General features: G+C 37.6%; 1 protein-coding gene across 3 annotated transcripts in view; it reads right to left on the bottom strand.

Annotated features, from left to right (window-relative positions):
* The window catches only part of cyth1b (cytohesin 1b), a 232,117-nt gene that overhangs the window by 108,255 nt on the left and 105,935 nt on the right, over window positions 1–17,927 (bottom strand). The window contains exon 1 of one of the 3 annotated variants that reach the window (XM_043714920.1): window positions 16,465–16,603. The exons of the other annotated variants lie outside the window; for them this stretch is intronic. Coding sequence (XP_043570855.1) covers window positions 16,465–16,492 — 28 coding nt within the window. The 5' untranslated portion in view covers window positions 16,493–16,603. Of the gene's footprint in view, window positions 1–16,464; window positions 16,604–17,927 lie in introns of those variants that run through there. 3 annotated transcript variants of the gene reach the window in all.

The raw sequence follows: 17,927 nt of genomic DNA, 5'->3' as shown, positions 1-17,927 counted from the left end.
GACTTGAATCAATTTTCTACCATTACCCACCTGAATCACACTAGAAAACCAATATAATTCAAGAGCTAATATTCCCCAGCCATTTTCCAGTACCTCCAGATCAGATGCAGAGCTAGTCTCCTTTTATGTCCCTCAATCTCCAAAGAACATCCACTTTGCACTACTGTAAACTATTCAGTTCTCAAAACAAACAAAGTAATTGCTAAGTGTGTTAACATCATGTTAACTAGTGGTCATTTTTGTAATTGTAGTAAACCAGCAAAAATGGCATTACATTAAACTCAATGGAAAAGAAGTGCTTATTTCATTCAGAATTTGGAAATAGATATCTTATGTCCTTTTGGGAGCAACATTTCGTAACATAACACTGTAGTATTTAGCAGTTTCAGTATCTTTTAAACATTGGTCTCAAAGCTAGCAAAACCACATTTGATAACTTACTCCAGTTGCAAAATATACGTTGATAGGAACTATTCTCAAACCTGGTGAAATGGTTTGCTCCAGAGTGTGTTATTACTTCATTTTAAAGGTCATTAAGAGTCAATCAGTTAACATGAACAAGAATGTTAATTGGGCAAGCAAGTTATGGGTGATAGGTCCTTTTCAGTAACAGTCATCAGTGAATCTATTCAGCTCCAATGCCAATATCATAGATTTTGTGAGTTTCTTTTAACTGGTACCAGCCCATAAATGACCTTTCAGTCAATTTAACTTGGACTTTGGTCTTCTGATGTCTAAATTAAAGCAGGAACAAAACAAAAATTAATAATAGTTTCTCACAGGGACCCAAGGCTGTGATCATATATTCCACCTTTGAAAACTAACAAACCTTCAACAAGAAAGAAGTCCCAAACAGCTGAAAATCAAGAGTGCCCAATTATGAAACTACAGCATGTGGAAACAAGTAAAAACATGAGCTTTGTAACTTAAACGATATGCATAATTAACATTGCTTCACTTGAAAAACATTCATAAATCTCACCCTAAAGGGGAAAATCCAAACACCAAACATACAGTTGGTAAGGTCCCTTTTTTTTTGCTGGTGAAATGCCCTAAGGACATGGAGGGTTCTGACTTTTTATATGATAAGCAATTTCCCAAACTGTTCAAGCTGGTACTTGACTTTTACACACCGATATTCAATTTGGCAACAGTCTCTTTCCCCATTCAATTTGGTGTTTCTTTTCTGTACAATTCAATTGAAGTGAATTCAAACAAAACTAATTCATTTCTCTGTTAGGAAGATTTGAAGATTGTGGAAAAATTAATTTATTTCAAATTCTGTGAAAATACCAATTTTTTTTAAAAAACCACATGGCAATTCTTTATAACAAGGCATTTCTTCACAATCCTCTGCTTTCATCTAGTTGCTGGACAAGTTTGCTGGCATTCACCTGACAGTTTTATGGCTGTTTTGTTTAAATAATGTTTTGCTGACAGCTGGAGGTTTTGGTTTTCAGTTAGAGTAAGCTTTCTGAAGAGTAGGATGTTCAGCACATCTCTCCTGCTTCTGAAGCACACGTGTTGTGAATCTATTGTGAAATGTGATTGTTATCTTGAAGAGCAATGGGAAGAACATAAGAAGTAGGACAGGAGTAGGCCATCTGGCCCTTCGAGCCTGCTCCGCCATTCAGTAAGATCATGGCTGATCTGTTTGTGGCCTCAGCTCCACTTACCCGTCCTCTCACCATAACCCATAATTCCTTTACTGTCCAAAAAATTATCTATCTTAGCTTTAAAGACATCTACTGAGGAAGCCTCAACCACTTCACTTGGCAGGAAATTCCACAGATTCACAACCCTCTGCATGAAGAAGTTCCTTTTCAATTCAGTCCTTTATCTGCTCCCCCTAATTTATGTCCTCTTGTCCTAGTTTCACCTGCCAGTGGAATCATCCTCTCCTACTTCTATCTTGTCTATTCTCTTCATAATTTTACATGTTTCTATAAAATCCCCCTTCATTCTTCTAAATTCTAATAAATATAATCCCAGTCTACGCAGTTTCTCCTCATAAACCAACCCCAACTCCGGAATCAACCAAGCAAACCTCCACTGCACCCCTTCCTGTGCCAGTACATCCTTTCTCAAGTAAGGAGATCAAAACTGCACACAGTACTCCAGGTGTGGCCTGACCAGCACCCTATACAGTTGCAACATAATCTCTCTGCTTTTAAACTCAATCCCTTTAGCAATGAAGGACAAAACCCCATTTGCCTTTTTAATTACCTGTTGCACCTACAAATCAACCCTCTGTGATTCATGCAAAAGGACACCCAGGTCCCTCTGCACAGCAGTGTGCTACAATTTCTTACCATTCTAGTAATAGTCTTTTTTACTGTTATTCCTACCGAAATGGATGACTTCACATTTATTAACGTTGTACTCCATCTGTCAGACCTTTGCCAACTCACTTAAACTATGTTCCTTTGCAAAGTTTCACAGTCCTCTGCACACTTTGCTCAAACACTCATCTTAGTATCATCCACAAACGTTGACACACTACATGTGCTCCCCAACTCCCAATCACCTATGTATGTTGTGTATAATTGATGTCGCAACACTGATCCTTGAGGCACACCACTAGTTACTGATTGCCAGAATAGCACTCATTTATCCCCATTCTTTGCTTCCTGTTAGTTAACCAATCCACTATCCATGCTAATACATTGCCCATATAGCCTTGGATCTTTATCTTATGCAGCAACCTTTTGTGTGTCACCTTGTCGAATGCCTTTTGGAAATCTAGATACACTGCATCTACTGGGTCCCCATTGTCTACCATGTTCGTAATGTCTTCATAGAATTCCAAAAGATTAGTTGAGCATGACCTGCCCTTCATGAACCCATGCTGCATCTGCCCAACAGGACAATTTCTATCTAGATACCTTGCTATTTCTTCCTTGATAATAGACTCCTCAATATTGTCTTTCCTAAGCAAGCTGCACCTGCTAAGTCCCCAGGGATAATTGCCAGGCCTGGTGACCTGTTTATATTTGCCCAGAACACCTGATTGATAGCCATCTGAACATTTTACATTGTTCCTTTTGGTTCCTTCAAGAACCAAATGTCTACAGAGAAAAATCCATTTCCCTTCACCTGGTGTGTATGTGCATGGTTATTTAGAGTCATAAGCATATTCATTGTAAAAACTAGCATGTTAGTCAGTGAAGTTATAAAACTGATTAAGTAAATCTGATATTTGTATCTTTCCAATCTACTTATAGTGAAAGCATACATCTGACCATTTCAGAAACTGGGTAAAACAGTAAATTTATTTGTGACCAGTAAAGGAACAGGACAAGAGAAAGACAACACACCACTCCCACCACTAATGTGATGTGTCCAACAGCCCACACTCACGATTCATGCTGAAACTTTTATCCTCAGTAAATACTGGTAATTCCTTTTATTATCTCCAAACAGCATCACATTCAGCTTTTTCCCTTATACACCCCACAATGCTTCAATTCAAACCTTTGACCACCCCCTCTCCTACAGTGGCATGCATTCTGATCTTGCCTTTTCTGTCTACTGGTTCCATTTCTGGAGGAGTTCCTTCAACAAGTTACAGACAAGAACACTTATTCAGAAAAAGCAGAATGTAACTTGGTGTTCAGGGATCTTTAGAATTAAGAGTACGTGGGAAAAGTACCTCGCAGAGACAGACTGGACAGTGGTGGGAGTAATGGGGCTTGGCTAACAATGAGTCAAGAGAAGCTCAATCATTTTTTATTGTCCGATTATTCAGAATGGGTTCTCAAATCATTAGCTATCAGATTTAAACACTGAAAGATGTTATGTATGCCTAACACCTAATTTAAAAATATATACTGTTAGCTTTATCAAAGAGTTGGCAAAGTGGGCTAAATGACCTCTTTCTATGTTATATCATCTGTAGTAAGTACACAAAAATAACTTACTTTGAGAGTAGCAGAAAACAAACTAACACCAGGTGTTCCCCAGTTTGAGTGCAGACATGAAATCAGCTATGGCTGTGGCTAAAGATCAAACCTCACATGGAAACCTATGTTACTGACTGAGCAACAAAGAATCATCCATTGCTGTGGTTCTGTTCGCCGAGCTGGAAGTTTTTGTTGCAAACGTTTCGTCCCCTGGCTAGGCGACATCATCAGTGTTGGGAGCCTCCTGCGAAGCGCTTCTTTGATGTTTCCTCCGGTGTTTATAGTGGTCTGTCCCTGCCGCTTCCGGTTGTCAGTTTCAGCTGTCCGCTGTAGTGGTTGGTATATTGGGTCCAGGTCGATGTGATGGTTGATGGAGTTTGTGGATGAATGCCATGCCTCTAGGAATTCCCTGGCTGTTCTCTGTCTGGCTTGCCCTATGATAGTAGTGTTGTCCCAGTCGAATTCATGTTGCTTGCTGTCTGCGTGACACACACGCAGCCAACAAGCAACATGAATTCGACTGGGACAACACTACTATCATAGGGCAAGCCAGACAGAGAACAGCCAGGGAATTCCTAGAGGCATGGCATTCATCCACAAACTCCATCAACAAACACATCGACCTGGACCCAATATACCAACCACTACAGCGGACAGCTGAAACTGACAACCGGAAGCGGCAGGGACAGACCACTATAAACACCGGAGGAAACATCAAAGAAGCGCTTCGCAGGAGGCTCCCAAGCACTGATGATGTCGCCTAGCCAGGGGACGAAACGTTTGCAACAAAAACTTCCAGCTCGGCGAACAGAACCACAGCAACGAGCACCCGAGCTACAAATCTTCGCACAAACTTTGAATCATCCATTCCTAACAGTTTAATAATACCACCATTAAAATTGGTAAAAATTCTGTTTCAACCTAGTTTCAGTGCTTTTCACACATTAATGCAAATACAGTAGACTCCAGAAACAATTGAGATTCACAAAAATGATTTGGTTAAAATAGATTATTTTACATTTCAGAGTTAGAATCTCAACGACATGCATCAGTGAAGCAACAAAGTGAGAACAGTTCAATTTTTAGAACACAAATGATATCATTGTGCCTTACGTACATTTTCGAAGGTCTTTTGTAATACAAATATACTTTGGCACAATCCAACATCATTATTGATTAACCAAAATAAATTGGTTAGTTTGATTTCACAATGATGTAAGATCAGAATAGAATGCAGCAATTTATAAAATAGAAAACAACATTTCTACAGTATAAAAGTAGTAGATTGTGGGTTTACATCTGTAGCATATTCTAACGTGTTCCTTATATTATCAGTTGAAGCAGTGAGAATCCAAGAGGGTGGGTTAAATTTCCCAGTAGCCCAATGTTACAAATGCACCAGAGGCTAGCTCAAATGCAGATTCACAGAGGTTTATACCTAAGTTGATACATAGCATTTATCTTTCTTGTTTTGTTTGATTTTTTATAAATTCCACCTTGGGATAACCAGCATAGCCAATATTTATTGCATATCCCTAGTTGCCCAAGGTGGTGGCGATGGGCCTTCTGCTTTGCAATTTATCACAGCTGAATGGATAACTTGATAATTTCAGAGGAAACTTAAGCAAATCAATGTTACATTAGAGTCTTGAGTATGACAGACCAGGCACGGAAAACAGTTTCCCTTCCCCAAATTTGGGATGTTACAATGATACATTTTACTGAGAGTAGTTTTTTGAAAGAAACTGAATTCAAACGCTCTAACTGACTTAGTGAAATTCACACTCATGTCCTCTGGATTATTACTTCTTGGATCACTAGTAACTGCTCTGATCTCTATGCTACTGCTTCAAAATGTTCCTAACACTCTGATGTTCATAAAAAAACCTGTGCCATTCCAGGTAAAGATCTTTCAAATCCACATCGTTGCCTCATGAAACTGACTATACATAACTAGAAATTGATCATTATATTCTTTCAACCTAATCGAAGTAAAATCTTATTCTCCTGGCCTTGTCCTGTAGGTGTAAATGAAGTAGAACATTCGGAAATCCCAGCCAAACTTTCTTAAAGCTGCAGACTTCATGCCAATTCCCAAATACTGGAATGGTTACTCACGTGACCAAGGTAATAACAGCATATCTCTACAGAGGTTTCAGGAGCTTAAAAGTCTTCCCAAATCTATTGAAGTTAATGATGATTTGGAGATGCCGGTGTTGGAATGGGGTTTACAAAGTTAAAAATCACACAACACCAGGTTATAGTCCAACAGGTTTAACTGGAAGCACACTAGCTTTCGTAGCGATGCTCCTTCATCAGGTGGTAGTGGAGGGCTCTGACTTGGATCAGAAATCTAATTGAAGGTGGTTACTTAGCACAGCAGCCTGGTGATGTGAAAGTGAGGTCGTCACATCAGTAGCTATAGATTGAGCCCAGACATTAAATAACATTCAAACGTACAGATCCATCTTAGAAGTAATTTTTCAGCTACTATTTGCTCTAGATGAAATATTAGGTCCCTTAATGACTAATTTTTTCCATCACAAGGGTAAGCAAGTGATCAAATTAATTCCAGTATTCTTTTGACATATTCTCTTATCCATTAATAATGTAAGTACACAGGTAGTGGAGATTCTGGTGCTCTCAGGTTTCTGAGAAATTTATACTTTTTTTCATATTAAAGATGCTAAATAAATCAGAACTTTTGCCTTGAAGACACATCTATCCCTTCCCTGATCCCAGTTAACACAGCACATCTAATACGCAAAATGCATATGAAAATTTAGGAATAGTGTGAGCAAATATATATGGATGCTACAGCAGTTGGAGTACAGAAAAAAAAATAAAGCTTTGGAACAGCTTTGTATTTATAGGATCCTTCCACAGCAATTACATGAGCATCTCAATGATACTGCTGAGTTCAAGCTCAGAATTATTCCAAATGTAATGCTAAATAAAAGCAACCAAAACTTTAAAAAGACAAATCTTATGAGATTAGCTGTGGATTATATATAGATTAAACAGAACCTTAAAAAGTATGTGTTGGAGCCTTAGCTTTTAAATACAAAATACAAGGTCAGGAAGTAGAAAGAAAGAAGATCACAATACCAGTAATTCTATTATGAAAGCCATTTTTGTGCCTCAAGAAATATTTTTAAACCAACATTTGACCTAAATAATAAGGTTAACTGCAAATGCTGGACTGTTTATTGACTAGTCTGTTTCCTGATGCAACTAGGTGCGGTTCTTCGACATCGGCAATACTTTTCTTATAAGTCACTTCTCTCTAAATGTGAGACAACCAACATTATCTAGGTGATATGATGATTTTGTCTGGTGACTAACAATTAACAGACATTTAGTAGCCGGCTGGTGATTTTCAATTCATTTCACAATCAAACTGTAATTTTCTCAACTATTTACCAAATGTCTTGAACTTTAACCAGGTTTTGATCATACAGACGTTTTTGCATTCTCAAAACATAAAAGGAATGTCATGAGATATATCACAGTAGATTACATTGTTTCTAATGCCACTTCAAATTTAGAAGGGTTCTGAAAAATGGTCTCCACTTAACAAACACCAAATAAATTGTGATAGTCTGTTGAGATTATGCAATTAAAAATACCTGCTGAAAAAATAAAAGTTGTATCTAAGTTATAAATCTAATCTCTGTACACGTCAACAGATTATGATGTACTTGTTTCAGTGTGAAAACATGCCAGGACCTAAACCACTTCCTGAAGTGTCATATGATTTCTTGCTAAGTATTTCATATTTAGAGAAACTGTTGTCAGCATTTAGCTCATCTGCAGATTACAACAGCAGAATATTTTCACACATTTCATTTTAAGTAGAGTTAAGAAATCATCTAGTCTGGTTTTTCTTAAGTAAAATAGGACTTGGGAACATTTTATACATGGTCTAACAAGCAAGTACATAGAGATGTACAGCACTGAAACAGACTCTTTCGTCCAACTCGTCCATGCCGACCAGATAACCTAACTTAATCTAGTCCCATTTACCAGCACTTGGCCCACATTTTTCTAAACCGTTTCTATTCGTATACCCATCCAGTTGCCTTTTAAATGTTGTCACGGTACCAGTCTCCACCACTTCCTCTGGCAGTACATTCCATACACGCACCATCCTCTGCATAAAAAAGTTGCCCCCGTGTCCTTTTAAATCTTTCCCCTCTCACCTTTAACCTATGCCCTCTAGTTTTGGACTCCTCTACCCCAGGGAAAAGATCTTGACTTTTCTTTCGGTTTTTCATTGAGACTCAGGTTCCTTACTGCAGAGGACAATGTCAATAGCCCTCAGTACACTGGCCCCCCCACTGTCAGCACACTCCACATGGCAAAATCTTTATGCCGACCCTCCTTACTGGATCTTGCTCAACTGACATAAGTGTGGTAACGTAAAATTTCAAAGGAATTCAAGCAACATTCAATGGCCAAAGTTTTGTGCTACCAAGTTTGACATGGATTTATTTCATTTACTTTTGTGATTCTTTTCTTGCTCATATTATTGGAGAATCTGCTTCAATTTTAAAAACAGAGAATTATTGCTTGTCAAAAAGTAATTTGCAAATCTATAAGTCTACAAGTGATGATTAGTTTTACCTTTTAAGTAATTTCCAAATGAGATAAAGTAATAATTTTTTTTTTCTGGACAGTGGCCAATGTCATACACAATGTTAAAAATGACAAAGTAATTGCAAAACAATTAGCTTAACATCCATGGTAAGAAAGCAAAACCGGCAACAATATAAACCATTCATGCCTTAAAGACATCTCATGGCTCCTTAAAGCCAATTTAATGCTTTTTAGTAATCTCGATTTATAGCATAGAAATGTGTTGATGATTTTACAGTATTTAGATAAGGCTGAAATTACCATGCATTCAGATAAAGTGAAATAGCCAATGATTTTAAATGGATGACTGTGCTCAACAGGCCTTGTAAATAAGTAACAGACATGGTAGCAAGAAGAACTGCAGTGGATGCAAAGTACATGAGTTTTAAGAAAACCTTTGAGAAGGTACAACATCAGAAAATAACTGGTGAATATTAAATGGTACGAATTAACAGATAGGAAACACGATTAAAAATTGAATAAAAACAACAAGTCTTCAGGTCTCAAGAGTGGAAAAATCTTTGTCAACATTCCAAATTATATTAGAAAAATTGATAAAGAAAAAGGTGCTGAATTGCTATAATAACATGAGCTAATGTAATTCAGATTATTATTTGTTACATGGAGGGTAAATCGTGACATAGACTGATCGAGCCAAATGGTCTGTTTGTTGTTGTGGTTCTGTTCGCCGAGCTGGAAATTCTTGTTGCAAATGTTTCGTCCCCTGTCTAGGTGACATCCTCAGTGCTTGGGAGCCTCCTGTGAAGCGCTTCTGTGGTGTTTCCTCCGGCATTTCTAGTGGCCTGTCCCTGCCGCTTCCGGTTGTCAGTTTCAGCTATCCGCTGTAGTGGCCGGTATATTGGGTCCAGGTTGATGTGTTTGTTGATGGAGTTTGTGGATGAGTGCCATGCTTCTAAGAATTCCCTGGCTGTTCTTTGTTTGGCTTGCCCTATAATGGTAGTGTTGTCCCAGTCGAATTCATGTTGCTTGTCGTCTGCGTGTGTGGCTACTAAGGATAGCTGGTCGTGGCGTTTCGTGGTTCGTTGATGTTCATGGATGCGGATCGTTTGAACGCAGAACGCAGAACGAAGGACCCGATACCCAGCATGAGCAAAACTTATGTAGTGTACAAAATCCCATGCAAGGACTGCACAAAACACTATATAGGACAAACAGGAAGACAGCTAACGATCCGCATCCATGAACATCAACTAGCCACGCAACGCCACGACCATTATAGGGCAAGCCAAACAAAGAACAGCCAGGGAATTCCTAGAAGCATGGCACTAATCCACAAACTCCATCAACAAACACATCGACCTGGACCCAATATACCGGCCACTACAGCGGACAGCTGAAACTGACAACCGGAAGCGGCAGGGACAGGCCACTAGAAATGCCGGAGGAAACACCACAGAAGCGCTTCATAGGAGGCTCCCAAACACTGAGGATGTCACCTAGACAGGGGACGAAACGTTTGCAACAAAAATTTCCAGCTCGGCGAACAGAACCACAACAACAAGCACCCGAGCTACAAGTCTTCACCCAAACTTTGAAGGTCTGTTTGTGTTTTGTGATGTCTGTATATTTCTAGGAGAACAAAACATGTTATTAGCAAAATTAGATATCTGAACAAGGTGTAGCTTTCCACAAGTGCTGCCTTAACCTGCTAATTTGCATAATCATTTCCAACATTTTCCTTTTGAATCAAGGATGGATCTTGGTTTTAATCATTAATTTCTGTAATTATTATTTTTTCTGTAAACTATCCAAGGTGTTAAAAAATCTATCAATACATCCAGATATTCCAAAGTATGTCCTCAAATAACTGAGTCGATTTTGTTTTGATGGGATCAATAACTACTTTAATATTTTAAGGGATTAGCTCATAGAGGTGTTTGTCCTGCCTTTGAAAACTAGGCAATACAAATACAAGTTTATATCTTACCCCAGCAGATTATCTCTCAACCTCCAGACCCCTATTATTAGGCAACAGACAGTATTAAATATATTCATTCATTTTTAGATCTTCAAAAAAATGAACATTAGATCAATGGAATTCAAAGTTTAGCCTCAATGCTATTTTGTGCATGGACAACCATGGGAGGATGAGAGCATAAAGATGTCCATTGATAAAAAGAACGCCATTTAAATTTATTTCTAAAAATAAGGGTCATTTTCCAAGGGGATCAGTATGATTAATGTACCATTTAGGTCCTACCACACTCCCATACTTAATTGCTCCAACTAAACTCCTATTAATGTATCACAATTTTCCTGCAACTAAGCTGCCAATTCAAAATCAAAATGTTCACTCTCCAAACATTTACACCAGTCTTGCAAATTTGAGAGTTGTTTGGAGCACATATAGTGAAGCTCACCGTAATGAGCAACTACCTATTTTCTAGAACTTGCAATGCTATCAAATATAATTGATAAAACATAATGGATAATACTATTATGAAAAGGCTTCCAAAGAAGGGCAAAAGTAATTTTCAAAAAGTTGCTTCTGATAGTATATTTGGCTAACATATCAGAAAAAATATATACTTTGCAAATTGTAAGACTATTATTTCGAGTGTGGACCTAAAAATAGGAAAGTGATGTAGGTAGCAGGATATGTTTTTAATCAGCATCCCTGCAAGACACTACATACTTCCATGTTAATCAGAGTAACTTGCAGACTTCTTTCACATTTTTTCAATTAAAAAAAAATTGAGAAATCTGTTCACACCTTAGACAAATATATGACATTGTGGAATGACCTCTAATCAGTGGTCCATACTGAATAGCTAATCTCAGTCAAGGAAGTGGTGAGACACCACAAGCAGTGGTATACGGATTGAACATAAATTGGGGTCCTGCTTATGTGCAAACATTTAGCAAGTGTCAATCGTGTTTGCTTATGTGTAAATCGTGCTTGGTTCCAATATCGTCTGCATGTTTTATATAGTAAAGTATCACGCTAACAGCGAAGGCTTGCCCTTTGTTGGAAAGATACTGGAGGCCCCTCAAAAACCATCTGCAGTTATCTTCCAAGCTCAAGTTTAGCATATACTCTGGTCAAAGTAATGTTTAAAAGTAATGGAAACATGGTTCACAGAGTGACGCAGCACTTGAAAGCCAGTTCTTTCGAACAGATGCCCTTACTTGATCTATAATGTTTACTTTGTTAGCTAATATTGTGATTGGATTCAATAATGCACATATTTAAAATATTCCAGTAAAAAAGATAATAAACCATTAAGTAATGTAAAGAATGTAATTCATGAACTGGCTATTACATTACTAACTCAATGTTTTTATAGACACTACTTACAAGAGAAAATTAAATACATTGGTTAAGTTTCAAACAATTTGAACAACAGAAGAATTAAAGAGAAAGCAATAGATTGGAATAGAATGTATAAAACAGGGACTACATATTAAAGATATGCACAGAGATAATGCCAAGTAGTAATAGTAGAAAATTAAACCTTTGAAGAATGAATAATAATTTAAAATTCAGATTCTGATAAAACTTACAATACACTCTTATGTGAGGGGTTATTGGTTTCAAATCATAGTTAAGTCCTCAATTTGAAAAACTGACAGCAAAATAGTATACAGCAAACCTTTCACCAGAAAATATGTTTTACAAGAATGTTTAAGTTATATCCTCAACTGGTCACCATTGTGTAACAGAGCACTGCAAAAGTAACCACACAATTACTAACTCTAATTGTAATCTTTGACAAAACGAAAATAGACAATAGACAATAGGTGCAGGAGTAGGCCATTCTGCCCTTGGAGCCAACACCATTATTCATTATGATCATCCTCAATCAGTATCCTGTTCCTGCCTTATCCCCATAACCCTTGATTCCACTATCCTTAAGAGCTCTACCTAACTCTTTCTTGAAAGTATCCAGAGACTTGGCCTCCACAGCCTTCTGGGGCAGAGCATTCCATACACCCACCACTCTCTGGGTGAAGAAGTTTCTCCTCACCTCTGTTCTAAATGGCCCACCCCTTTTTTTAAACTGTGTCCTCTGGTTTGGGACTCACCCATCAGCAGAAACATGCTTCCTGCTTCCACAGTGTCCAATCCTTTAATCCGGGCATGAATTTGGTTTAACAATGAATTGCTGCTCTACTTTAGAGCTGGGAAGAAAAAGCTTTTTTCAAGTGCTTAATCTCAATAAAGATAATTTTAATATCTATACATTTCATATTTTCCTACACCTCATTTTCAGTTAAATGGTGTACAATTTAATTTATAAGAGGAAAAGAGTGACTATCTTTGAGGGGTAATCACTTATTTTATTATTTTCTTTACAGTAACAGACATTTAGCATTCCCTCAGGTTTAAGTAAGCATTTGTACAGTCATCTACAGAAGCTCTGATTTTATTTACTCCAACTACGAAACAGACTAATATTCCAAGAGGAAATTGCATGCTAAAGTTCTTACTGCCTCAAAGCCCTTGACCTCAGCTGTTAATTCACAAATGTGTGTTTTTCCTCATGGAGGCAGGGAACCGTGAGAAAGAAATTTGCTGCAGTCCAAGGCTCACCTGATATTAGCCCTCAGGCCTCACTTATATACTATATCAGTAAGTTGCTGGGTATCCCCAGGCAGCTTGCCAGTAAGGAGACTTCCAATGTAAGACCACTGCAGCTGATACACTATAAGGCACTGAATTCCCACTTGTAGCATAGAGTCTGTTCTCCAGAGTGAAATGTCAGCATAAGATACAGCTGAAACAGCAGTGTCAAGGATCATTAGGAAACAAAGCAGCAGCTAATTCCTGGCCCTAGATCTCTCGGGCAAAAAAAATGAAATGTTGCATCCTAATGCACTGATGTACTGTCCTGGGGGTAAAATTTGCAAATGATGTACACATCTGACCACATCCCCAAAGGTAATCCGTTTTGTTGTCAATGGTACATGTTGAATGCAATGGCTAAACCAATTGCATTATCACTAGTAAATTTGCAATATTTCAGCCATTTCCCATCTGAAGGTTTCCACCACATGCCTTTCACCTGCAACATTTTAAAGACCAGAAGAGTCTGACCAAGTATATAGCCTCTAAGACAGTACTAAAACAATATAATTTCAAATGACCTTGGATCAAAAATGATTAGAAATTAATTAAATATTTAGTGAATATTATTGTATAACTCGAACTACAAGAAATAGATAAATATATATAATATTTATTGAAAGGACCGCATGCAAGTCCATTTGTGGTTTGTCAGTTATGAATTAATGTCTCTCAGCATTGGAGCAATATAAATTAAAAAACCTGCAAGATCATCAGCTCCACAGTGCCACTTAATGCATGCAGCATAAATAAAGGACAATTAATCAAAACATTAAAGAATCCATAAAGTCCACAGCAGATCACACCAAAATATACAAACTAAACCAATGGTCCTTGTTCTCTTATTCACCACACAATCTCCACAATTATGAATTGCATTCTCCAAAGCTGATGAAAGGTCAACTTAGATTACATTAGGTGCATTTTCGAATTCACTCAACATTTTGAAGAGATTTTGACATTGATTGTTGTGGATAGATGAGTTTTATTACCACACAATTTCAATTCTGGTCACCCTGCTATAGGGAGGATATTATTAAAGTGGAAAGGGCACACAAAAAAAAAAGTTACAAGGATGTTAGAGACTGGAAGTCATGAGTTATAAGGAGAGGCTGGGACTTTTTTTTTCCTGCAGAGCAGGAGGCTGAAGTATAACCTTAGAAAGGTTTAGACAATCATGAAGGTCATAGATAAGGTGAATAGCCAAGTCTTTCCCCAGGGTAGGGGAATCTAAAACTTGCGAGCATAGGTTTAAGGTGAGAGGGGAAAGATTTAAAAGGGACCAGAGGGGCGACCTTATCACACAGAAGGTGTGTGGAATGAGCTGCCAGAAGTAGTAATGGATGTAGTACAATTGCAACATTTAAAAGACATTCGAACAGGTACACGGATAGGAAAGGTTTATATGGATCTGGGCCAAACGTGGGCAAATGGAATAAGTTCAGTTTAGGAAACCTGGTTAGCATGGATGGGTTGGGCTGAATGGCCTGTGTCCGTGCTGTATACTCTATAATAAATATACATACTATGTTCAAATTTTTTGTCCCTGTCACTGCACTGGAACAATGATTAAGTAATTAATATAGCATTTATTAGGCTGAAAATTAAGTTGCACATAAGAATTGTATTTAATGTAGTAAAATGATTCAAGGCACTCCATGGGACTGCAAACATATGGAAATTGACAAACCCAAATTATCCAAATATATCGTACAAACTAGGAATGTAGAGGCAAAAGGTTGGGAAGAGGTTTGAGAGGCAAATAGGATGAATGACTTAAGCTGTTGTGATAGATGAGGCTTTTCAAGGTACATAACAATATGGTAAGGTACTATAGGTCAGGAAAGGAACTCAGAAAGGCACGGTTATAATGACTTTTTGACAGTGCTTTCCAAATTAAATCAACTCAATACAATACATCAGACACAATGGAACATCAGCTGCAATAGCAGAAAAAAACTAAAACTTGTCCAAAACCATGAAAAAGGCAGAATTAGTGGAGTTCACATTTAATGAACTAATATGCCATTCGAGGAAAGCAGAAACCACATTAAAATTCCCACATACCACACCACATGAAAGCAAAGGATCCTCATAGAATGAAGAGATATGCCATTCTTAGTTATAAAACTATAAAGAGGAGCATGTTGTGTTACAAATTACCTAGTCAAAATGTTTTAAAGCCATCCAATGATTATTTAGCTTCCAAAACTTGCTTTTAAAACAACATGCTAAAGTAGAATTAAACCTTTCAACTTGATGATGTTGGCCATCCAAACAAAATCCCTTGATTGCTCTGTGCTTTCTGAACATAAATGCTTAAAAGAGCTACCATCAAGGCCGGGTAACCCATTTCAACATTGACAAATAATTTCTAATTTACGTGTTTTGAATCAATTTCTCTAAAGGCATCCTAATTTTTTTCAGTACAGCAAACTATTCATACCAATTAAAGTTATTAACACATCCCATATACAACAGATGTAAAATGTAATAGTCTGACATACTGTGATGTTTGTCTCAAACAAGTTGAAACACAGCCTCTATTGTGCCCTTCACAATATGGTTCTTACAGAACTCTCAGATAAAATGTTAATGCTTCACAAATGTAATGCTCACAAATCAATGATTTAACTTTCTTTTTAAGAAATTAAGGAAGACTATACCAAAGAGAAACTTCAGTTGTTACTGATAATAACTTGGATCTAAAAGCTTGCTTCACCCATTAAATGTTCTATTAATTAGTTCAAAAACAATGATGTTCATTATTTAAAGTAAGGTGTAGCTCCATTCTTGGCAAGTTATAAAGTTAAAGAGTGTGGTGCTGGAAAAGCACAGCCAGTCAGGCAACATCCGAGGAGCAGAATGAACTTTTCAAGCATAAGCCTTCATCAGTAATCAGCTCATTCAGGAAGAGCTCATTCAAGTCAATTCTCCTGCTCCTCAGATGCTCCCTGGCCGGCTGGGCTTTTCCAGCACCATATTCTTTGACTCTGATCTCCAGCATTTGCAGACCTTACTTTTTCCAAGTTATAAAGTAAGTAAGGTTAACTCTTGATTTAATGCAAGATTTAACCTCTTCTCCCATAACTCCCCCATCCCTCCTGAAACAAAGATTATTTTTCATTTTGTAAGCCTACAAAAGTTATAATTATGATAATAATTAAAACGATCATTTATATATCCATAATTTTATTCACGTATTTGATATTGTTACCAAAATTACAGACATAAGCAAATTTATGTACTAATACGAAGACTAAACAGGCATCTTAATAGTCACCGGTGTGATTATCTAAAAAGGAAAAGGATTTCCTGGAATATTTTTAAACTTACCAACACCACTTTCAGTATTCAGCACCATCGTTCCAGAATCTATGGCTCCGAATAATGTGTAAATAAGGAATATTTCAATGAAGGAGACAAAGCTGAAACCTAAGCTGGTGAAAAGAGATCTAAAAATTCTTAGCACAGCTCAAATAGTTAATAGCAGGTGGGGCTTACCAGTACCTACATTTCATGAGCCAATCCTGAACATCTATATTACTTTGTGTATTTTAAGTCTACTGCGTAACAACATCAAAACACCAATTGACTGTCGGTTAGATAGCTATATATGGAGGCAGCAAACTTTATTTGCAGCCAGCACTCTTGAGATAGGCACACCCTCCTTTTGCAGCTGAGCTGGCGACCTTCCTGTATGTTTAACTAAGAAATGACTCAATGAGCTTGGCATTCCCAGGCTCGTACATGTACTTGCAAAAAGACAATTCAAGACGTGTTTCAAAATAACACAGACACACCAACGTGCAAACACAAGTAACAGCAGGTCCTAGTAACAGCATATAACTGATATATTTGAGGCTGCTTTTATTAACATACGGACATAGGAATTTAGAGCATGAATAGACCATTTGACCTCTCAAGCCTACTTGATTTGACATGGCTGATTTGATTGTAGCCTCTCTTGTCTTACCTTAACCTTTATACTTCCTTAAGGTCAGTCAAAAATTTATCTAACTCAGCCTTAAAAATATTAAATGATCATGCTTTCACTACTCTGAGGAATAGAATTCCACAAAACACAACCCTCAGAAAAAGAAAATCTTTTCAGTCTTGAATGAATTTTCTTTCCTAATTCCAGCTTATCCCAGTACATCCTTTCAAATCCTCTCAGGAGACCCTATCTTCCTCAGGGTCCGATGATTCAGAGACTGCAAACATATTTTATTTCGCGGAAATGCAAGGAAATAGCTTGAAATCCTTTTTTTGTTTTACCTTCCCTTTGTAAGCAAATGCTGATTTTAAACTGCATCCAAAACTGCAATTCACTTCTCCAACATACAGTATTTAAAACCTTTTTCTGCAAATTTCTGTGACTCTAGATTCGAGATAAGCTTCCAAATCCACATTCACACCCCCACTAAGAACCCCAATTTCCATCTGTACAATACCACCTACCTTTACCCATCTCAGTTCACCTGCCTTTCTTACCTCTCAGTTTGATGATACTAATGCACTCCTGACTGACCTCCCCATCCCCCATAAACTCAAGATCATTCAAAACTCCACTACCCATGTCTTAATTGACAGCAAGCGCAATTTCTGTCACCCCTGTGCTTATTGATCTAACTTGGAATATGGTGAAACAACATCTGGTTTTGAGAAATTTCAACTTGACTTCAAATCTCTCACCGTCTTGCTCCCTCCTTCATCTTCGTGATTGCTTCTAGTACCACATCCCTCCATGATATCTGTACTCCATTAATCTTTGCCTCTTGTATGTCTCAAATTTACTT

This window comes from Chiloscyllium plagiosum, chromosome 24 (assembly GCF_004010195.1).
Source record: "Chiloscyllium plagiosum isolate BGI_BamShark_2017 chromosome 24, ASM401019v2, whole genome shotgun sequence".
NCBI lineage: Eukaryota > Metazoa > Chordata > Chondrichthyes > Orectolobiformes > Hemiscylliidae > Chiloscyllium > Chiloscyllium plagiosum.
The sequence above is the reverse complement of the archived record's forward strand: the minus strand, read 5'-3'. Positions and strand labels throughout refer to the sequence as shown.